This window comes from Mustelus asterias, chromosome 13 (genome assembly GCF_964213995.1).
Source record: "Mustelus asterias chromosome 13, sMusAst1.hap1.1, whole genome shotgun sequence".
Classification (NCBI taxonomy): domain Eukaryota; kingdom Metazoa; phylum Chordata; class Chondrichthyes; order Carcharhiniformes; family Triakidae; genus Mustelus; species Mustelus asterias.
This window is the reverse complement of record NC_135813.1, coordinates 74814054-74838460: the sequence shown is the minus strand read 5'-3', so window position 1 is coordinate 74838460 and position 24407 is coordinate 74814054. Positions and strand designations below refer to the sequence as shown.

At 44.1% G+C, this 24407-nt stretch overlaps 1 protein-coding gene across 1 annotated transcript in view; it reads left to right on the top strand.

The window, feature by feature from the left end:
- cfap73 (cilia and flagella associated protein 73) overlaps positions 1-24188 on the top strand; it is a 45891-nt gene extending 21703 nt beyond the window's left edge. Inside the window, exons 4-7 of the mRNA XM_078226093.1 lie at positions 5625-5729; positions 10256-10456; positions 17831-18052; positions 24105-24188. Coding sequence (XP_078082219.1) covers positions 5625-5729; positions 10256-10456; positions 17831-18052; positions 24105-24188 — 612 coding nt within the window. The remainder of the gene's footprint in view (positions 1-5624; positions 5730-10255; positions 10457-17830; positions 18053-24104) is intronic.
- Positions 24189-24407: the final 219 nt, after the last annotated feature.

Below are 24407 nucleotides of genomic sequence, written 5' to 3'. Positions count from 1 at the left end.
AATCTCTCCTCATAGCTAAGACCCTCCATACCAGGCAACATCCTGGTAAACCTTCTCTGCACTCTCTCTAACGCCTCCACGTCCTTCTGGTAGTGCGGCGACCAGAACTGGACGCAGTACTCCAAATGTGGCCTAACCAGCGTTCTATACAGCTGCATCATCAGACTCCAGCTTTTATACTCTATACCCCGTCCTATAAAGGCAAGCATACCATATGCCTTCTTCACCACCTTCTCCACCTGTGTTGCCACCTTCAAGGATTTGTGGACTTGCACACCTAGGTCCCTCTGTGTTTCTATACTCCTGATGACTCTGCCATTTATTGTATAACTCCTCCCTACATTATTTCTTCCAAAATGCATCACTTCGCATTTATCCGGATTAAACTCCATCTGCCACCTCTCCGCCCAATTTTCCAGCCTATCTATATCCTGCTGTATTGCCCGACAATGCTCTTCGCAATCCGCAAGTCCAGCCATCTTCGTGTCATCCGCAAACTTGCTGATTACACCAGTTACACCTTCTTCCAAATCATTTATATATATCACAAATAGCAGAGGTCCCAGTACAGAGCCCTGCGGAACACCACTGGTCACAGAACCCCAGCCGGAAAAAGACCCTTCGACCACTACCCTCTGTCTCCTATCAATCAATCATCTTCAAGATACACAATCAACAATAATACATGTCAAATATTTTAGCCAATCGCATTCCACTCCTCAACATAACGGTCCTTTATTAGTTCCTGAAATCTGGAAGCTGACTCCTGCCTTTGCGGACCCCATTCCCTGGTTGCCTAGTTACCTAAGACGCTCAGCCCAGAGTTCAAATAAATGTTCTCATGGGTTCCCTTAAAGGTCACTGTCTGTCCAGACTAACTCGTGACATCACATCTGGGCACCAGTCCATCCCGTCCGGACAGTGAATAAGCCCTATTCATGAAATTTGATTAAGAGTTCTATATGTTCCTTCCATCCAAAACTTTACTGATAAAACTTGCATATTTCCAAGACCCAAATATTCTCTCGAAATATGGTTTTGCCCTAATGACTTTTCCCATGATGCCTTGCGGTAAAATGCTTTTTGACTAAAGTGAACAATATTCCTTAAAGTCAATACATTCAAAATAATACATTCAAGATATCAGCATATGTGTCTTACAATCATAATCACTTGTTTGAATCAATCGCTGCATCTCATATGTGTAAATTGTTTCTTGTTAGCTCATAAACTTATTTTAAAAGTCAGTTAACTGAATGTTGCTAGTTCTGTCAGTGCCTTAATGTCTGCCGGTTTAAAAATCTTACCACCCTATTAGGGGTTCCACGCTTCAATTAGGATCCTTTGTTTTTAAATTCGAAATATTTTCCCTCTTTCCCCCAAATCATATTTTCTTACAGAAAAGTAATTTGATGTTCCTAGATCATCCACTTTTTTCTTTTATTAAAGAATGAATTACACATTTATACATCTTAGTATGTCTCTCAAAAATGTCAGGGTGTCACACTCAACTTAACTCAGCTCAATTTAACTGAACTGATTGCTGTTAAGTCAGCAAATGTGGCAATTATTTTGCACAGCGGGAGATAGCCAGTTAATCGCTTTTAATAGTGTTGGTTAAGAAAGAAATGTTGACCAGGAAACCCTGCAGGAGAGCCCTCTGCTCTTCCAGAAATAGTGGCATTGGATCTTTAACAACCGCCTGAGCTGGTGCAACAGGCAGGTGTCTGGTTTAATACTTTATGTGAAAGGGAGCAGCTGTAACATTGTATTATTCTTTTCTAGAATGGACCTTATTTTATGAGAATAGCTCCTGGTTGGGGAACCCACAGCTTTCGTGCGCAGAGGCAGGGAGTATTACCAAGTGAGATACATTGCCAAATAAAGACTGAGGACGCCACAAAGACCAAAGATAGATCTAGCATTCCAAGTGTGGTCCAAAAGTAATTCCCAATATAGAACCACTAAGATCACTTTGATATTGATGCTTTTGGTTATATATCCCATTTTGTTACCTCATTGTGTATATATCACAGCTTGGTATAGCTCCTGCTCTGACCAAAATCGCAAGAAATTTTAAATGGTTGTGAATGTAGCCCAGTCCATCACGCAAATCAGTCTCCCATCCATCGACTCCACCTACACTTCCCGCTACCTCAGAAAAGTAGCCAGCATAATCAAGGACCCCACGCATCCCGGACATACTCTCATCCACCTTCTTCCAGCGGGAAAAAGATACAAAAGTCTGAGGTCACTTACCAACCGACTCAAGAACACTTTCTTTCCTGCTGCCATCAGACTTTTGAATGGACCTACCATATATTAAGTTAATTTTTCTCTACATCCTTGTTATGACTGTAACACAGTCTGCACCCTTTCCTTCTCTCCTATGTACTCTATGAATGATATGATTTGTCTATATAACATGCAAGAAACAATACTTTTCACTGTATTTCAATGCATGGGACAATAATAAATATAATCAAATCTTCTTCCCTCCTAATAACCTCCTTCTTTGGCTTGGTGTCAATATTTATCTGATCATGATCCCGTGAAGTACCTTGGAATATTTTAATCTTAAGCTTGTAATATGAATGCAAGTTTTGTTGTAAGAATTTCAGTGACTAGTTGCTAAATTCTGCCAAACCTTTGTCCAACACTCTTTAAAGATTTTCTTCCATTAGTTTTATTTTATTCATTCATGGGACCTGGACGTCACTGGCTGGCCAACATTTATTGCCCATCCCTAATTGTCCAAGGGCAGTTGAGAGTCAACCACATTGCTGTGGCTCTGGAGTCTCATGTAGGCCAGACCAGGTAAGGACAGCAGATTTCCTTCCCTAAAGGACATCCGTGAACCAGATGGAATTTTCCAACAATTGACAATGGTTTCATAGGTATCAGTAGATTCTTAATTCCAGATTTTTTTTATTGAATTCAAATTCCACCATCTGCCGTGGCGGGATTCGAACCCGGGTCCCCAGAACATTAGCTGAGTTTCTGGATTAATAGTCCAGCAATAATACCACCAGGCTATCGCCTTCCATCAGTTTGTAATCATATTTACTGTTTTTGGTACTGTGATGAATATCTAGTTCATGGTTCATGTTAATATTTTAGAGATCATGTTTAGTTCCGGGAAGATTAAAATTTCACTGTAGAAAATGCGATAAATGTAACTAAAGTGGATTGAAGTCTATTACATTTAAAACGTTCAGGATGCGTTGACTTAAGGGGTTTACAGCTAGGAAGAAAATATCATAAAATAGCAGGTGGGCTTACTTAGCTGGAGAACTGGAGACATGGGCCGGATCTTTCTGGCCATTCACGCCAATGGGATCTTCTCAAAGATGTGACCGGATTCAAAGGGAAATCTCATTAACAGCGGAGGGACAAAAAGATCCTGCCACCAGCAAGTGGTGCGTCGTCTCCCACCACGAGAAACAGGAGGCCAGAAAATCTTGTCCATGGTGTCTACACTTCTTGGGGAAAAAAGCAAAATCTAGAGAGATGTTTGTTTTGGGAGTTAGAGCTAAATTAATTGATTAAAAGTATTCAGTGAACCATGAAGGGCTGTATTGCCATGGAGATGGATGGAGCTCAATTTATCTGTGTGTTTGCTGCTCGAGGGAGTGTTTTTCATCAGGGGAAGAGGCTCAATACTAAATAGCTGCTGCTAGTAGCAGGTAGTTGGGATACAGAAGAGCTGTACAGTGCAGCTGAGGGTTGCAGTTTGGACTTTGGATGGGTTTCCACCTCATAGAAAAGTCCTTGAAGCCACTCTGTGTAGCTCAAGCTTGGGAAAAGTCCTGGACAGCTAAGAACATGGCGGTAAAGCACTGGTTCCATGCTGGAGAGAGTTAGGGATCAGGAAATGCCGTGAAAGTCATTTAGAGCTTGGTGCAGCTGGAAGACAGAAGTTTGTAGAAACCCAGGGCAGTGCCAGCTTAGTGAAACTTGCAGTCAGTGAAACGGTTCAACATATGCTGGTAATTAGAGGTGGAAGTGTAGATTTATGAATTACCTGTAATGCAGTCTCAGAAGAAGAGACTGAACCATTGAGAGGCGGGCAGTTTTTGAGGCTGTATGATTCAGAGGCTAGATCTTCAAAAGTGAGGAGTTAAAATCCCTCGTGAGGAAGACAGAGGTTTAACAACATATTGTGACTCGCGGTAATCACTGACATCTGGGTGTATTGCTTAGAAATCTGTGGGAACTGTTTTGATTGCATCTGCCGTTTTGTGTGTAGTCTGGTGTGTGTGATCACAGTTTGTCTATTTATTCATATTTACCTCATATTAATTCTGAATGTTGTTTTACTTTTCTGACTTCATACAGTGAAGCTTATCATTGTTTTTTAAAACTGTGGAATCTTATGGATTTATTTTCCTGGTTGGTAACTGGGATTTCAGACTTTGCTTCCTTTAGACAAAGGGTTGCTGGTCTCTGACTGGATTGTATCACTGCCTTTGTTACACTTCTTTATATTGAATTCCATCTGACAACCAAACATCAGTGTGCTGTTTTATTGTCTGTCACCATCAATTTTATTCCAATTCCAATTCTATCCCTGCAGCTAGTAGCACACTAAGACAGACATTTTGTCCTGCTAGTCTGTCTCCAGAGGCTTACAGTTTGAGAGACACCACTACACAAAGAAACATGGCTGACCAGGAGTCTCACCCTCTCAGCTATTGCTATTTGGGAAGGATTTGCAGGTTGACACACTCAATCTGTTTGCCTGCATTAATGAAGGCACCTTCCTTGATCCCCTGGGGTGGGACTCAAACACGGAGCTTCTGGCCTCAGAGACAGGGATGGCACGGTGGCACAGTGGTTAGCACTGCTGCTTCACAGCTCCAGGGACCTGGATTTGATTCCCGGCTTGGGTTACTGTCTGTGTGAAGTTTGCACGTTCTCCCCATGGCTGCGTGGGTTTCCTCCGGGTGCTCCGGTTTCCTCCCTCAATCCAAAGATGTGTGGGTTAGATGGATTGACCATGGTAAATTGTCCCTTAGTGTCTTGGGATGCGTAGATTAGAAGAATTATCAGGGCAAATAAGTGGAGTTACAGGGATAGGGCCTGGGTGGGCTTGTTGTCAGTGCAGACTCGATGGGCCAAATGGCCTCCTTCTGCAGTGTAGGGATTCTATGATGCTCACTGCGCCACAAGACATCCCCTACAATTTTGTCAGCAAATTCTACTGATTCTGTGTTGGTGAGGCAAAGGTGCACTGAATTGTAGTATCAACTCCTAGTGCCCTGAAATGACAGCTATCTGTGATCCATCACACCAGCGAATTGTCAAATTAACCCATGTGGTCATAGCTAAATACTTAGCAGAAGTCAGGCACTTCCCCTTGGGGCGGGGGGGGGGGTGGGCCTGCTGGTGGAATTGAAATGAGACTGCTGAGTCGTCACATTTCATATCTCATGTCAATTGCTGAGCAGATTTCTTTCCACTATAATCGGTGAAAAGAAGAAGTATTTGTAACTTCCTCCAATGATTGAATGAGGTCACGAAGTCAGTTGAACTTAACCAGTCACTCTTTTTAGTAAGGACTGATGATCTGTAAGAAACTTCTGTGTATGTTTTTTATGAAGTCATGTTTCCCCTTTTGGTAGGAATTCCAGGTGAAACTCAAACTGTTACAGCAGAGAAGAGAGGAACTAAACAAGAAGGAAGAGGAGCTGAAACAATCGTTTATCAAATTTGATAAGTTCTTGGAGGTAAACATGGAGGCAGTGTGGACTGGCCAGACCATTCTGATTATATTTGTTGGCTTTGAAAATATCCGTGTTTAATGATGACTCTTATTTTGTAACTCAGTAACCTATTCAGAATTAATTCTTGAGCTATGATGTTCATGGAGCCAGCCCGTTCCAAGAATAACACAGTCCAAAGGTCATTTTCTGGGTAAATTGATCAGAAATTAAGTGGTGTCAAAAGTAGCAGTAACATCACTATATTCACATGAAATATGTCACTTCCATGTTGTATGCGGTACAGTCAAAGGGAGGTGGGGAATGAGGCCCTGCAGACACTGGACCTATCCAACAGCTATTACATACTCTATTTTTGGTGGTGCACCAAAGCAGCCTTTCATCTGTTTCCATAGCTAGTTACTCCTGGAACAGGCCACGTGTCTGTCGCCAAAGGCTTATAACTTGAGGGGTGTCACTCCTCACCAAGCCCGGCTGACCAGGAGTCTCTCCCACTCTTACCGTCTGCCATTGACGTGTTGGAAGAATTTTTGCAAGTTGACAGTCAACCTATCGGCAGTTTTATAAACCCACCTTCCTTGGCCATCAAGTCCTGGGGTGGGACTTGAAGTGGAGATGCCGGCGTTGGACTGGGGTAAGCACAGTAAGAAGTCTCACAACACCAGGTTAAAGTCCAACAGGTTTATTTGGTAGCAAATACCATAAGCTTTCGGAGCGCTGCCCCTTCGTCAGATGGAGTGGATATCTGCTCTCAAACAGTGCACAGACAGAGAAATCAAGTTACAGAATACTAATTAGAATGCGAATCTCTAAAGCCAGCCAGGTCTTAAAGGTACAGACAATGTGGGTGAAGGGAGCATTCAACACAGGTTAAAGAGATGTGTATTGTCTCCAGACAGAACAGCTAGTGAGATTCTACAAGCCCAGGAGGCAAGCTGTGGGGGTTACTGATAATGTGACATAAATCCAACATCCCGGTTTAGGCCGTCCTCATGTGTGCGGAACTTGGCTATCAGTTTCTGCTCAGCGACTCTGCGCTGTCGTGTGTCATGAAGGCTGCCTTGGAGAACGCTTACCTGAAGATCCAAGGCTGAATGCCCGTGACTGCTGAAGTGCTCCCCCACAGGAAGAGGGGTCTTCCTGTGGGGGAGCACTTCAGCAGTCACGGGCATTCAGCCTTGGATCTTCAGGTAAGCATTCTCCAAGGCGGCCTTCACGACACACGACAGCGCAGAGTCGCTGAGCAGAAACTGATAGCCAAGTTCCGCACACATGAGGACGGCCTAAACCGGGATGTTGGATTTATGTCACATTATCAGTAACCCCCACAGCTTGCCTCCTGGGCTTGTAGAATCTCACTAGCTGTTCTGTCTGGAGACAATACACATCTCTTTAACCTGTGTTGAATGCTCCCTCCACCCACATTGTCTGTACCTTTAAGACCTGGCTGGCTTTAGAGATTCGCATTCTAATTAGTATTCTGTAACTTGATTTCTGTGTCTGTGCACTGTTTGTGAGCAGATATCCACTCCATCTGACGAAGGGGCAGCGCTCCGAAAGTTTATGGTATTTGCTACCAAATAAACCTGTTGGATTTTAACCTGGTGTTGTGAGACTTCTTACTGTGGGACTTGAACCCAGAGCTTCAGGCTCAGAGGCTGTGCCACAAGGCCTCAATGTAAACTACCTATAAGGATAAGGATGAAGTGTGCAAGTAAGATGGCTAGAATGCTAACCATGGCACCAAGGAGCAGGAGGCAGTCTAAAGACAGGGAGGAACAGAGTAGAATGGGTGCAAACACAGGGGATTTGATAATTAGGAAGACAGATAGCATTCTCTGCTGTCGTGAGTGAGAGTCCAGGAGGATGTGCTGCCTCCTTGATGCAATGGTTAAAGGGTATCTCAGAGGGACAGCTTGATAAAGAAGGGGGGTCACGGGGGGGGTGAGGAGGTAGATTCAGTTCTTGTGGGTCCATGTCAGGAGGCATTACATAGGAAAGAACAAGGAGGAGGTGCTAATGAGGGAGTAGGAGGAGCTAGGAAACAATTACAAAGCAGGATTTCATGAGTGGTAATCTCTAGATAAGTACCTGAGCCACATCTTGATTGGCAGAGGAATAAGCAGATCAGGAAGGCTGTGCCACTTAATAATAAAAAGTATAAACTTAAAGATAATAACAAAGGAATGGCATAAATATTGAATCATTGCATTGCCTCAATATTTACCCGGGAGACTAACATGGTGAACATAATATTGGAAAATGAGGTTTAAAAAGATATAGTAACATTTAAGACAGAAAGGAGAGATAATTGATAAGTTAGTTAACCTTAGGGTGTGCAATTAAAAATGAATTTCAATCTAGATAAGTATGAGGTGGTGCATTTTGGAAGGGATAAAAGGAAGAAATCATAGAAACCCTACAGTGCAGAAGGAGGCCATTCGGCCCATCGAGTCTGCACCGACCACAGTCCTACCCAGGCCCTACCCCCACATTTTTACCCGCTAAGCCCTCTAACCTACGCATCTCAGGATTCTAAAGGGGCAATTTTTAACCTGGCCAATCAACATATTCCGTGGAAGTAAAGAGATGCAGGGATACAGACAAACAAAAACTCGCAACACAAGTTTAACAGAGCCTTAAAAAATACAAACAATGTGAAAAGGTAAAAAAGGACTGGTGGTGATTTAACCCGAGGATCACCACGCCTCAGGCAAGGGGCAGGGTTAAGAAGGTGGGGCCTTCATAAATAACCTCAGACGGGACAGGAATTGAACACGCGCTGTTGGCGTCGCTCTGCATAATGAACCAGCTGTCCAGCTTACAGCTTTGGTCTACACATCACAACAAGGATATACAAGAACCGGAGAAGGGTGCAAACGATAATCACAAGAATCATATCAGAACCAAAGGGATATGACCATCACGAAGGACTGAACAGGCCATAGCTTTTTTCTCTAAAGAAGGGATAGTTGAGGGATGTCCTAATAGCTGACTTTAAAATTATGAAGGGGATTGATAGAGGGAACGTACAGAATATATTTCCACTTGTCGGAGAATCCAAAACTAACAGTCATAAATATAAAATCATCACTAATGAATACAAGAAGAAATTTTGGTGAATTTCTCAGAGTAGTTGAAATGTGGAACTTGCTACTACACGGAGTAGCTGAGGTTAGTAGCATGGTTGCATTTAAGAGATTGCTCAATAAGCCTATGAAGGAGAAAGGAGTAAAAGATTATGTTAATAAGGTTAGATCAAACATGGTGAGAGGAAGCTGATTTCGAGCACAAACAAAGGCATATACTTTTGTTGGCATAGTCAGGCTGTTTCTGTGCTATAGATTCTGTATAATTCTATGTATCACAAGTCAGAAAAGAAGAGCTAAAGTATAACTATTCAGTAGTGGCCTCTACTCCTGTGCGGTTGGCCATGCTAAGTTGCCCCTTAGTGTCAGGGCTACTAGCTAGAGTAAATGCATGAGGTTATGGATAAGGCCTGGGTGAGATTGTGGTCGGTGCAGATTCGATGGGCTGAATGGCCTCCTTCTGCACTGTAGGATTCTACGATTTCTATGATTCATGTGGGCTTTTAAGCAGCTTTTGGTTTTTAGCATTCCGACTGCTCTAAGTCCATCTCTAGTTTCATTTAGTTAAAGGGAAAGAGCATGGTTTATTTTAAACTGCCAGCAGCAGGCACTTTGCTCCTTTAAGGAGTATAGAGTCTGTTACTTGTTATTTCCAAGTGGATCAGAACGTTCACTGTGTAACATACCCTGTTGTTTCTAGTATCACTGCCAGTTTTGGACAATTGTGTCTATCAAGACATGACTTCGACTCCTGGTACTTGGCCTTGTTACATTTTAATGTTGAGGCCTACCAGGTCATACAGGGCCTCCAGAGGTCAGTGCCAAATGTTTTGTGTTGATTGGTTTCGAAGACCACACAATACATGCTTTTGGCCATTGGCAGATGAGACATTTCTGAGCCAGGGGTCTGAATGTACATTTGCGGTCCCAGTGATCTCAAATTGCACGTACCAACTTTCATTGTGGGAGGCTTATAACTTGAGGGGCGTCACTTCACACCAGGCCTGGCTGACCAGGAGTCTCCCCCACTCTTACCGCCCGCCATTGACGTGTTGGAAGCATTTTTGCAAGTTGACAGTCAACCTATCGGCGGCTTTATAAACCCACCTCCCTTGGCCATCAAGTCCTGGGGTGGGACTCGAACCCAGAGCTTCGGGTTCAGAGGCAGTAATATTGCTCCAATAAAAGTGACTGGGAACATTCAATTTAGGTCATCAAAGGGCATGCGGAAGCTATATTATTTGCTCATCTTAAGTGAGGGAATAACTCAGGGTAAGATATTCAGACAAGGGCCTCCCACAATCCTAGGCAATCATTAGGCCTGAATTAGAGATGCAACTTAAAAGGGTTTGCAGGGGAAGATGACCTATTCAAAACCGTTTTTTTAACGTGACAGTAATTTGTGCAGTGATGCTTGTTACTTTACCTCTTCCGCCTCCTAAGGAAAATGATGCCAAGCAAAAAAGAGCAAAGAGCAAAATAATTACTGAGACCGAACTAATAAAACAGAAGGAAAAGGATCTTGTTCAATTTAAAATAGAGCTGGAAGATCTCATCAAGAAGAGGGAGAAACTGAAGAAGAAAGTGGAGGCATATTCCATTTATCCAAAATTCTTGGAGAACGTAATCAAAATGTCAAAGGAGGTAACTGTTTAAAGAATGTGTCGCTTAAGTTTTGTATGTATGGTACTTTTTTGGAAGGGGAATGAATAGCTTGCACTTTTCTTTTAGCACACTTAATGCTTCACAGAGGCAAACATAATCAGATACAAGTAGTTCTGGAAGTAGGTAATGATTGAAGATGGTCTTAAAGCAATAGGCTTTTGATTTGATTTGATTTATTTTATTTGATTTATTATTGCCACATGTATTAGTGGAATACAGTGAAAAGTATTGTTTCTTGCACTATGCAGACAAAGCATACCGTTCATTGAGAAGGAAAGGAGAGAGTGTAGAATGTAGTGTTACAGACATAGCTCGGGTGTAGAGAAAGATCAACTTAGTGCGAGGTAGGTCCATTCAGAAGTCTGATGGCAGCAGGGAAGAAGGTGTTCTTGAGTCGGTTGGTACGTGACCTCAGACTTTTGTATCTTTTTCCCGAAGGAAGAAGGTGGAAGAGAGAATGTCCGTGTGCGTGGGTCATTAATTATGCTGGCTGCTTTTCCAAGGCAGCGGGAAGTGTAGACAGAGTCAATGGATGGGAGGCTGGTTTGCGTGATGGATTGGGCTACATTCACGACCTTTTGTAGTTTCTTGCGTTCTTGGGAAGAGCAGGAGCTATACTAAGCTCTGATACAACTATAAAGAATGTTTTCTATGATGTATCTGTAAAAGTTGGTGGAAAAGCTGGAGAAGCAGCAAACATGCCAAATTTCCTTAGTCTTCTGAGAAAGTAGAGGCGTTGGTGGGCTTTCTTAACCATAGTGTCGGCATGGGGGGACCAGGACAGGTTGTTGGTGATCTGGACACATAAAATCTTGAAGCACTCAACCATTTCTACTTCGTCCCCATTGATGTGGACAGGGGCATGTTCTCCACTGTGCTTCCTGAAGTCGATGACTATCTCCTTTGTTTTGTTGATATTGAGGGAGAGATTATTGTCGTCGCACCAGTTCACCAGATTCTCTATCTCATTCCTGTACTCTGTCTCGTCACTGGTTGAGATCCGACCCACTACGGTGGTGTTGTCAGCAAACTTGAAAATCGAATTGGAGGGGAATTTGGCCACACAGTCATCGGTGTATAAGGAGTATAATAGAGGGCTGAGGACACAGTCTAGTGGGGCACGGTGTTGAGGAGTTTGGAGATGAGTTTCGCAGGAATGATGGTGTTGAAGGCTGAGCTGTAGGCAATAAATAAGAGTCTGACATAGGTGACTTTATCATCTAGGTGTTCCAGGGTTGAGTGCAGGGCCAGGGAGATGGCATCCACTGTGGACCTGTCGCGGCGGTAGGCGAACTATAGTGGATCCAGGCAATCCAGGTGCTGGAATTGATTTGTGCCATGACTAACCTTTCAAAGCACTTCATAATGATGGATGTCAAAGCGACTGGATGACAGTCATTAAAGCACGCTGCTTGGCTTTTCTTTGGTACCGGGATGATGGTTGTCTTCTTAAAGCAGACAGGGACCTCAGATTGTTGTAAAGAGAGGATGAAGATGTCTGCAAATACCCCTGCCAGCTGATCCACAAAGGATCTGAGTGCTCGTCCGGGTACCCCATCCGGGCCAGTCGCTTTCCGTGGGCTGACCTTCGAGAAGGCTGTTCTGACATCTGTCATGGTGATCTCAGATACATCAGGTTCATCTGAGGCTTCCAGGGTGGAGGGCGTGCTCTCGCTGACCTCTTGCTCAAAACGGGCATAGAATGCATTGAGCTCATCAGGGAGGGGTGCGTTGGAGCTGGCGATTTTACATCAGAGAATCACAGAATACTACAGTGCAGAAGAGGCCCTTCGGCCCATCGAGTCTGCACCGACGCATGAAATGCTCTGACCTACCCACCTAATCCTATTTGCCAGCACTTGGCCCATAGCCTTGAATGTTATGGCATGCCAAGTACTCATCCAGGTACTTTTTTAATGGATGTGAGGCTTCCTGTCTCCACCACCTTCCCAGGCAGTGCATCCCAGAACGTCACCACCCTCTGAGTAAAAAGGTTTTTCCTCAAATCCCCCCTAAACCTCCCACCCTCACTTTTAACTTGTGTCCCTTCATGACTGACCCTTCAACCAAGGGGAACAGCTACTCCCTATCCACCCTGCCATGCCCCTCATAATCTTGAACACCTCAATCAGGTCACCCCTCAGTCTTCTCTGCTCCAACAAAAACAACCCAAGCCTATCAAACCTCTCTTCATAACTTAAATGTTCCATCCCAGGCAGCATTCTGGTGAATCTCCTCTGCACCCCCTCCAGTGTATTCACATCCTTCCTATAATGTGGCGGCCAGAACTGCACACAGTACTCCAGCTGAGGCCTCACCAAAGTTCTATACAACTCCATCATGACCCCTCTGCTTTTGTAATCTATAGCCCAATTGATAAAGGCTAGTGTGCAATATGCCTTTTTCACCACCCTATTAACCTGCCTCTCTGCCTTCAGAGATCTATGGACAAACACGCCAAGGTGCCTTTGTTCTTCGGAACTTCCCAGTGTCAGAACTTCCCAGTGTCAAATTACTCGTTCCAAAGTGCATCATCTCACACTTTCCAGGGTTAAATTCTACCTGCCATTTATCTGCCCATTTGACCATCTCATCTTGATCACGGGGCGGCACGGTAGCACAGTGGTTAGCACTGCTGCTTCACAGCTACAGCGACCTGGGTTCGATTCCCGGCTTGGGTCACTGTCTGTGTGGAGTTTGCACATTCTCCTCGTGTCTGCGTGGGTTTCCTCCGGGTGCTCCGGTTTCCTCCCACAGTTCAAAGATGCGCGGGTTAGGTTGATTGGCCATGCTAAAAAAATTGCCCCTTAGTGTCCTGAGATGCGTAGGTTAGAGGGATTAGCGGGTAAATGTGTAGGGATGTGGGGGTAGGGCCTGGGTGGGATTGTGATCGGTGCAGACTCGATGGGCCAGATGGCCTCTTTCTGCATTGTAGGGTTTCTATGATTTTTTTTCTACAATCTATATCTTCCTGTAACTCAAGACACTAAACGTCACTGTTAACCACTCGGCCAATCTTTGTGTCATCGGCAAACTTACTGATTTTACCCCCCCATATAGTCATCTATGACATTTATATAAATGACGAACAATAGGGGGCTCAGCATGGATCTCTGTGGTATGCCACTGGTCACTGGCCTCCAGTCACTAAAGCAGCCGTCTGTCACCACCCTCTGCCTCCGACAGCTAAGCCAATTATGAATCCACCTTGTCAGATCACTCTGTATCCCATGTGCATTAGCCTTCTTAATAAGTCTCCCATGTGGGACTTTGTCAAAGGCTTTGTTGAAATCCATGTAAATTACATCAACCGCACAACCCTCATCCACACACTTGGTTACATGCTCAAAAAATTCAATCAAATTTGTTAGGCATGACCTCCCTCTGACAAAACCATGCTGATGGTTAACCATCCCTGATCAAACCTTGCCTCTCCAAATGGAGATAGACTCTCTCCTTCAGAATCTTCTCAAGTACTTTCCCAACCACAGATGTGAAACTCACTGGTCTGTAGTTCCCTGGCTTGTTTCCACAACCTTTCTTAAATAGTGGGACCACAGTAGCTGTTCTCCAATCCTCTGGCACCTCCCCGGAGGCCAGGGAGGAATTAAAAATTTGGGTCAGAACCCTCACAATTTCCTCCCTTGCCTCCCACAACAGCCTGGGACACAATTCACCCGGACCTGGAGATTTGTCCACTTTTAAGCCCGCTATTACCTCCAATACCTTGTCACTCCCTATGATAATTTTCTCTAGAGCCTCACAGTCTCACTTCCCAAGTTCCATAACTACCTCCTCATTCTCATGGGTGAAGACAGATGTGAAATATTCATTTAACACCCTACCAATGTCCTCTGCCTCCACCCACAGATTTCCCTCTTGGTCCCTAATGGGCCCTACTCTTTCCCTGGTTATCCTCTTCCCACTGATATACTTATAAAATATCTTAGGATTTTCCCTATTTTTACCAGCCAGAGCTTTCTCATATCCCATCTTTGCTCTCCTAATTGATTTCTTAAACTCCATCCTGCACTTTCTGTACTCCACTAATGCCTCCACAGACTTACTCCTCTTATACTTGCTAAAAGTCTCTCTTTTCCTTCTCTTTGTATCCTGGATGTCTCTGGTCATCCATGGTTCTTTGGATTTGTTACACCTTCCTATTACCCTAGAAGGAACATGTTGGGCCTGTACCCTCCCCATTTCATTTTTGAACACTGCCCCCCCCCCCACCCCCCCCGGCTCTTCTGTAGATTTTCCCACGAGTAACTCGTTCCAGTCTACCTTGACCAGATCCTGCCTAATTTTGTTAAAATCTAATCTCCCCCAATCCAAGGCCCTTTTCTGCAACTTGTCAATTTCTTTGTCCATAACAAATTTGAATTGAACCATGTTGTGGTCACTATCACCAAAATGCTCCCCCACCAACACATAACCACCTGTCCGGCTTCATTCGCCAAAATTAGATCCAGCATAGCTCCTTCCCTTGTTGGATCCTCCACTTATTGACCTAAGAAGATTTCCTGTATACAATTTAAGAACTCTACTCCATCTAAGCCCTTAACATGATGGCTATCCCAATTAATGTTGGGAAAGTTGAAATCACCTAATATAATTATCCTCTTATTATTTTTACACCCCTCTGCGAATTGCGCACATATTTGCTCTTCAATTTACCACTGACTATCTGGGGGTCTATAATAAACACCTAGCAATGTAGCTGTCCCTTTTTTATTCCTAAGCTCTACCCACAAAGCTTCATTTGATGCACCCACCATCTTGTAGCTTATTATATCTTGCAGACCTTGCCATAATCGGCAGGGGTCCATGTGGCTAGCCTGGGTCTCTAGCTTGGTCCGGTACTGTCTTTTGGCATCTTTGATGGATCTTCTTGGATCATATCTGGCTTTCTTGTATAGTCATGATGTGGAGATGCCGGCGTTGGACTGGGGTAAACACAGTAAGAAGTTTAACAACACCAGGTTAAAGTCCAACAGGAATAAACCTGTTGGACTTTAACCTGATGTTGTTAAACTTCTTACTGTTTCTTGTATAGGTCAGTGTCGCCTGGCTTGAACGCCTCAGACCTAGACTTCAGCAAGCAGTGGATATCCCTGTTGGACTTTAACCTGGTGTTGTTAAAACTCTTACTGTGTTTATCCCTGTTTATCCATGGTTTCCGGTTGGGAAACACGCGGATTTGCTTCTTTGGCACAATCTTTTACACATTTACTAACGAAGTCAGTTACCGTAGTGGCATACTCATTGAGGCTAGTTGCAGAGTTTTTAAATACTGTTTAAATAGGTTTTGGGGAGGCCTTTGAATTAATGGAGAGAGATAATACAGAGAGAGTATTCCTAACTATGGGACTAAACTGGCTGAATGGTTTGCAGCCAAAGATGGAACCAAAATAGAGAGGGACGCAAAGGAGGCCCGAGCTGGAAGATCAGTGAACGTATGATGGAATGTTGGTCTTGAGGAGATAGAGAGCAACAAGGTCTTAGAGAGACTAATAGATGATGGCAAGGATTTTGAAGTTGGTGGAGGTGGAACCTTTGAAGTTTAACAAGAATGGGGTAATAAAGCAATGGGATTTGGGGCTGAATTTTATGTTGGGGCCAGTTGTCCCGCCCTGTGCTAAATTCAGAGGTGAGCCCAACTGTGCTTGGCCGGCTTTTGCTGCAGCTATTTAGTGTCATTGATTTGAGGCAGCCCTTCTTCTGTCCTCAGCAACGTATCCCACCTCTTGAAAGCTGCCTGCCGATCAATGGCCAGCAGCGCTCTTGTCCAAGCAATGCCACTGGGTACGCTGATCATAGCTGAGGCTGTATGCAGGCCCGAGGAGGAAATGCTGATGGGGCGCAAGCCTTTAGGTAAGTTCAGGTTCTTGCTGGAGCCTGGCTGGCAGGGCCCAGCAAGTGCTGGTCGAGGAGGTTTGTGTGGGGAGCTGGGAAATACCTTGGGGTGCCTCTAATGGGCATGAGGAGGATAGAATCATAGAATCCTACAATGCAGAAGGAGACCATTCGACCCCCATCGAGTCTGCACTGACCACAATCCCACCCAGGCCCTATCCCCATAACCCCATGCATTTACCCTAGCTAGTCCCCCTGACACTAAGGGGCAATTTAGCTTGACCAATCCACCTAACCAGCTCGTCTTTTGGACTGTGGGAGGGAACCGGAGCACCCGGAGGAAACCCATGCAGACACGGGGAAAATCTGCAAACGCCACACAGACAATGACCCAAGCCGGGAATTAAACCCAGGTCCATGGCGCTGTGAGGCAGCAGTGCTAACCACTGTACCACCCCTGAGACATGAGGCACCAACAACTCCCACTCCAGCCCGGCCACAAGGCTGCTGGTTTTCACCTGGTGGTCTGGATACTTGGCCCCCACCCTCTGCTGTAGGGCAGATCCTAGCGATGGTGGGAGGAGGTCTAAAGTAGGCATTAATTGGCCATCTAAGGGCCACAAATGGCCCACTGGTGAGTAGGCTGCCTGATGCTCCATGCCACATGTAAGCAAGAGTGGGCAGGCAATGGGTTTCTGCCATGGCATCCAATTGTACCCGCCCCTCCTGCACACCAGTTCATTCTGCCCTAAGAAAGAGAAACAGCAAGGTTTTGGATGTGTTTCATTCTGTGAAGGATGACACCTGAAAGACCAGCAAATAAATCTGGATGTTGCAGAAGTATGTGCAAGCAATTCAGCTTCAATGGCGGGAGGTAAAGATAAGTGATATTACAGACAGAAACAAGGAACCTTGGCGTTAATAAGTTAATAGAGGCCCTTTTCTTTAAGATTGATGCAAGACTGTACGCCATAAGACCATAAAGACATAGAAGCAGAATTAGGCCACTCGGCCCATTGAGTTTGCTCTGCCATTCAATCATGGCTGATATTTTTCTCATCCCCATTCTCCTGCCTTTTCTCCATAACCCCTGATCCCCTTATTAATCAAGAACCTATCTATCTCTGTCTTACTCAATGACCTGACCTCCACCGCCTTCCGCGGCAAAGAGTTCCATAGATTCACCACTCACTGGATGAAGAAATTCCTCCTCATCTCTGTTTTAAAGGATCGTCCCTTTAGCCTGAGGTTGTGCCGTCTGGTTCTAGTTTTTCCTACTAATGGAAACATCCTTTCCACGTCCACTCTATCCAGGCCTTGCAGTATCCTGTAAGTTTCAATAAGATCCCCCCTCATCCTTCTAAACTCCAACGAGTACAGACCCAGAATCCTCAACCGTTCCTCACTTGGATGCAAGTGTTAGTAAATTTATTTTTTCTCAAACTCTTGGTATATAAACAAACTGCTCCTGATTTTCTTGTTGCTTTTTTTTTTAAGTTTCAGGACATCAGGATGGTGAACACACGTTTTGAGACTTTATTTCATACATATGACCTCCTAATTGCAAAGTACAATGAAGATCAAGAAGTCATAAAGACAATTAAAGCCAATCATAACCAATTCATGAAAGAAAAAAATAATGATGTTATGACATACCATAATAGCCTGGCTGCATTACAAGCTCGATTGGAAGATGCCAAAGCGAAAGTTATAAAAGGGGTAAGTGTTTTCTAGAAATTAAGCCAAAAATCCTTAGATCTCATCATTTTACACAGGTTTCAGTAGTCTAACTAAGACTTAACCTGTTTATAATCTGGGGAATTCAGTAAGAATTTTTCAAGCTGGTTAGTTGAGGAGTTTCAAGTTTATTTATTCATGTCACAAGTAGGCTTACATTAACACTACAAGGAAGTTACTGTGAAAATCCCCTAGTCGCCACACTCTGGCGCCTGTTTGGGGTAGCCATGATGTGGAGATGCCGGCGTTGGACTGGGGTAAACACAGTAAGAAGTCTCACAACACCAGGTTGAAGTCCAACAGGTTTATTTGGTAGCACAAGCCACTAGCTTTCGGAGCGCTGCCCCTTCATCAGGTAAGTCCTGATGAAGGGGCAGTGCTCCGAAAGCTAGTGGCTTATGTTACTAAATAAACCTGTTGGACTTTAACCTGGTGTTGTGAGACTTCTTAGCCTGTTTGGGTACACTGAGGGAGAATTTAGCTTGACCAGTGCACCTAACCAGCACGTCTTTCAGACTGTGGGAGGAAACCGGAGCACCCGGAGGAAACCTACGCAGACACAGGGAGAACGTGCAGACTCCACACATACGGTGACCCAAGCTGGGAATTGAACCCAGGTCACTGGCGCTGTGAGGCAGCAGTGCTAACCACAATGCCACTGCGAGGAGACACAGGTTCTGGATCTCCTGGAGAAGGGTCTGCACTAATTTGACTCTCTTTAATTAGCATGTTTAAAAAACCACATAACATCTGCAAGCAAGTTCAACAGTGAGAACTGGCGAGCGATGTTAATTTGCAGCTCACTACATAATCTGGATCAATGTTATTTCAAAGATATTTTGCCAGAATAAACTTTTCAAATGACTAAGAACATGTTTTTATTGAAGATCATAAGTAACTAGCACAGTGATTTCAAAAGAAATTGTACCATTATCTAATTTTACAGGAATCCACATGGGCACATATTCAAAACACAGCAGCTAAAAGGACCCTTATCTTGGGCATGACAAAGATGGCAATTTTTAACATTTACATGCATGTAAGAAAAGCAGATATGAAATCTGTCACTGCATCGGATGATACAGACACGCAGCTTGATGCAGTAAGTGTGCTGTTTATATGTGGATCATATTTATTCCCATTCTATTTCAGGCTTTTTCTGCAGTTTTGCAGTGGGAATGGAATTGTTCAAACATTTATTTTTCCAATGTTCTCCACTCTGAAGTGCTAACTCCTGCTTTGATACAGTTCCACCCTTAGTGACAATCCTCTGGTATCTTGCTTAAATCAGTCAACATTCTTCATGTAGGAGTCTGGTGAGTATCAGCGGGCTGTACCTTCCTTCACAGGCATTGCAGTTAAGCCCAATAATAACATCACCAACTAATCACTTCATAGAATGAAGCTGTATAATTATTTACTTTTCCTTTCCATCCCAAGTCACCCAAGGCTGGAATTAAATCTGGGTCCTTGGCGCTTGAGGCAGCAGTGCTAACCACACTGCTACTACAGTGCAGAAGGAGGCCATTCGGCCCATTGGGTCTACACCGACCCTCTGACAGAATGTCTTACTCAGACTCTCTCCCCCACCCTATCCCCCAACCCTACACATTTTCCATCTAAGCTACACATCATGGGACATTAAGGGGTAATTTAGCATGGCCAGTCCACCCAACTTGCACGTCTTCAGACAGTGGGAAGAAACCAGAGCATCCGGAGGAAACCCACGCAGACGTGGGGAGAACGTGCAAACTCCACATAGACAGTCACCCAAGGCTGGAATTTAACCCGGGTCCCTGGCCCTGTGAGGCAACAGTGCTAACCATTCAATGGTCTTGTGGCGCAATTGTCAATGTCCCCTCTCGTGAGCCAGAAGCTCCAGATTCGAGTCCCATCCCAGGACTTGATGGCCAAGGAAGATGCATTCATAAAGCAGTCAAACAGGTTGGGTGTGTCAATCTGCACACCCTTCCAAACAGATCAATGGCTGGCAGTAAGGCAGGGGAAGACTGGTCAGCCACGCTTGGAGTGGCGCCCCTCAAGCTATAAGCTCCTGGCAACAGACTAGCGACCTGTTCCAGGAATTACTGATGTGGAAATGCCGGCATTGGACTGGGGTAAACACAGTAAGGAGTCTAACAACACCAGGTTAAAGTCCTTCAGGTTTATTTGGTAGCAAACGCCACTAGCTTTCGGAGCACTGCTCCTTCGTCAGATGGAGTGGAAATCCACTCCACACTGCGAGTGGTAGATTTCCACTCCATCTGACGAAGGAGCAGCGCTCCGAAAGCTAGTGGCGTTTGCTACCAGATAAACCTGTTGGACTTTAACCTGGTGTTGTTAGACTCCTTACCAGGAATTACTAGCCATGGAACAGACAAAAGTCTGCCTCAGTGCACCACTAGGTGCAGGAAGAGAATTGGAATTGGAAATAATCACTTTCCAGCAGTGGTCAAGAATAGAAAGGTTGGATGATTTCCTCTCTGTCTCACTGAAGTCAATTCTGAAACACCGACTGTTCAGAACAGGGAGTCAAACCTAGGACTTCCATTTCTGAATTATTTTACCAACTGATCCATCGAAGGAGCTGGAAATCATTATGCTTTTTATTCTGTAGAGGAATATAGGCTGTACTGATTACAAAAAATTGTGACATACACATGGATTGGCTGCAACATATGCAGGAAGAATACTGATCTGCACTGGTTGTTCATCTCAAGACAAACTCTCGACAAATGTCTTGAAAAAAAAATTGTTCCATGATGTTCTGAAAGGATATGGAGCAAAGCTGAGTAAATAGAATTAAAGTACAGATCAACCACGATCAAATGAAATGCAGAATAGACTCAAGAAGCTTCTTGACCCACTCTTAGAATCATAGAATCCCAACATTGCAGGAAGGAATTCGACCCATCAAGCCTGCACCGACAACAATCCCATCCAGGTCCTATATCTGTAACCCCACGTATTTACCATGCTAGTTCCCCTGACATTAAGGAGCAACTTAGCATGGCCAATCAACCTAACCTGCACCTCTTTAGGTCATTGAGTGTCTTAAGACAGAGATAGATAGGTTCTTGATTAATAAGGGGATCAGGAGTTATGGAAAAAAAGCAGGAGAATGGGGATGAGAAAAAAATCAGCCATGATTGAATGGCGGAGCAGACTCAATGGGCCGAGTGGCCTAATTCTGCTCTTATGGTCTTACGGTCTCTTTGGACTCTGGGAGGAAACCTGTTCCATTAATTCTTTTCTCCTTTCTGAGATCACCCAATGCCATGAACATTTTGCAAACTGGAGGGGAAGCTTTCATTCTGAACTGCACTAACATTGCTTCGAAACCAACTTAGGATTTCATTCCTCCCCTTCCCGAGGGCAGGAGGGTGAGCGAGTGGCATTGAGACCTCAGGCGGGATTTTCACCTGAACTTTGAGGGCCTCAAAATTGGGACCAAACGTGGGCACCGAGCGGAGAGGCCAAACCAGAGGAGCTATTTTCCTGGTGATGGTTTCCCACTTTGTGGGTTCCTGATGCCCAGTCATAGGGTCAACTGGGTAGTTCTAATTCATTGGTAGCTCCATCAGGAAAGCTGGTCATGGCAGAGGCAGGCGGGTGACTTCAAGGGCACCTCAACATAGAGGTGCTCTCAGATGAGCAAAAATATATATTTTTAGACTGTAGGCCCTGAAATGAGAACAGAAACCCCTCTGGATTCTATGTTCTATGGATTGCTAGTTGTGTCTGCAGGCTGCCTCCGTGGTCTCTCTTTTCGGGAGAAACCCTGTGGAAATTAAACCCCTATAGCCGCAACTATACAGATTAAATTTTTTTTTAAATTGAGGTTTTGGAATTGTAAGTTTTACAAATAAAATCCTTCATGGATTGTTTGTAAGGCTAAAACCTGTTGCGTTCCAGAAAGAGCATTTCATTTAGTGAACAGTAAGGGAATGTACATCTACTTATCTCAATATTCAAAATCAATAGCCAGTTCCATAATTATTTGTTGGCTAGCTCCACAATCATCAGGCTAACAAGCCACGGACAGTATTGCTGCTAACACTTTTAGCATCATATACCTTAGGCCAGATTTGCTACGAATAATTAATAATATAACTCTACCACAAAAACGAACAATGTGCTTCAATGTTGAAGTAGTTTGATTTTGTTCTCCCCATTTTCACTCCTTTCTCCCTTTAAGGTGCTTCCCAGCACTGGTGCTTAGAAGACATCAAGCATCCTCTAGATCAGTGATGGGCAAGATGCAGCCCAGGGGCCACATGCATCCCATCTTGGGTTCTCAAGTTTATTCACTAGTGTCACAAGTAGGCTTACGTTAACACTGCAATGAAGTCACTGTGAAAATCCCTTAGTCGCCACACTCTGGCACCTGTTCGGGTACACTGAGGAAGAATTTAGCATGGCTAATGCACCTAACCGGCACGCTTTTCGGACTGTGGGAGGAAACTGAAGCATCTGGAGGAAACCCACGCAGACACAGGGAGAAAGTACAAACTCCCCGCATCCACCGTGACCCAAGGCAGGAATCGAACCCGGGTCCCTAGCACTGTGAGGCGGCAATGCTAACCACTGTGCCAAGTGTAGCTCACGAGACATTTTGCTGACCGTTGCCCATGTGCAGCACTGCCGTACATTCTGCTGATTTCCGTCCGTGCAGGTTTTTTCCTAACGGCATGACTGAAGTGATACACCTAAAGCAAGGACAAGTGAAGTGAGATATTTTGCGCACACCAGTACTCTCTCTGTATTCAAAGTGTAAATATTTCTTTTGTTTTTGCCATTTGAAGTTGATGACAATTCTATTGATATATAAATGATTAAGCCTTTTCTATAACTTTTATGAAATATTCGGCATGTATTAAATATATTTAATCTTATTTATAGGGTCATGGTTAGTGAACAAGCCTGATAGTAACCTTGCGGTCCACTGAGATGAAGGAGGGCCACTCATGCAGCCCACTCATTAGCCTGCGCTGCCCATCACTGCTCTCAAGTTATTTTGTGCATTAGCCTAGACAGTGTGTGTCAGCAGGCTATTGAACCAACAGGTAGCACTAACCCCATCAGACCCTGCCCTCACAAACTTACTTACATGGATCACTGCATAGTGACCAAGATTAGAACTCTGACCCCCCTCCCACTTCATTTCTAGCCCAGGCTCATGAGTATAATTGAAGGTCACTTCCACATGAATGGAAACAGTTGATTTAGTACAGAGCAACACAGAGTGAATGTGATTCAAGAATAGATGTGACAGTTCTAAAGCATGGCCAATGCACGGTTAGCACGTCTTTCGGACTGTTGGAGGAAACTAGAGCACTCAGAGGAAACCCACGCAGACACGGGGAGAACATGCAAACTCCACACAGACAGTGACCCAAGCTGGAAATCGAACCCAGGTCCCTGGCGCTGTGAGGCAGCAGTGATAACCACTGTGCCACCCATAGGCTTTTAATGAGAGACCACAGGGAGTTGACATTCTGGTTAAATTCTGGGCAGGAACAGTGGGGCTGGATCCATAAGTTATGATCATTGAATAAACTCCACTATCCTAAGCATCTAGTTCTTGCACAATCACAGATTCTTCACTTAACCTTATTTTCCTGGATCACTCCACTATTTCTCTTCTCTCCCCTATTGGTTCAGTTGCACTGGCTGCCAATTTTTCCTTGTTGAAGTTTATCTTTAACAATGTCGTAGATACAAGAGCTATTTACTGATTAATCAATTTTGAACAACATTAATCATCGCCCAGGATTCTCACATCAATATCCAGTGCACTCTGCTAGAATATTAATGTTTGTCAGGAATTTATTGGGCACTATATGAGCAGAGGGAAATGCAAAAACAGATTAATGATCTGATTTTGTGTAAACATTACAGATGAATAGGTAATTTATACAAGTTTAATATGCGGATTTGACCAGTTGTGTCATTTTACCCACATTTTAAATTGTCCATAAATATCATTTTAAAATGACTTAAGACACTGATTATTTTTGGAATTATCTTGCAGATTCAGCAGCACATCCTAGAATTGAGTGATATGGTACAAGAACTGAAGAAAAGTTTCGAGTTTAGCACGCCTTTAACTCCATAAACATATTAATAGTGCAATTACCTTCCATGGTCATTGCTTAGTTTATAAATACGACAAAATTAATGAATGAGAAGTTTTACACTTGTTCTATTATGACAATAAAAGTATGTATGTGTATTTATATGACATGTAGGAGAAGTCAAAATATCAAGTTGAATGTACTTTGCTAAAGCTCACATCTACAGAAGACCCATTATCTGTGCCAATCATTCAAAAATT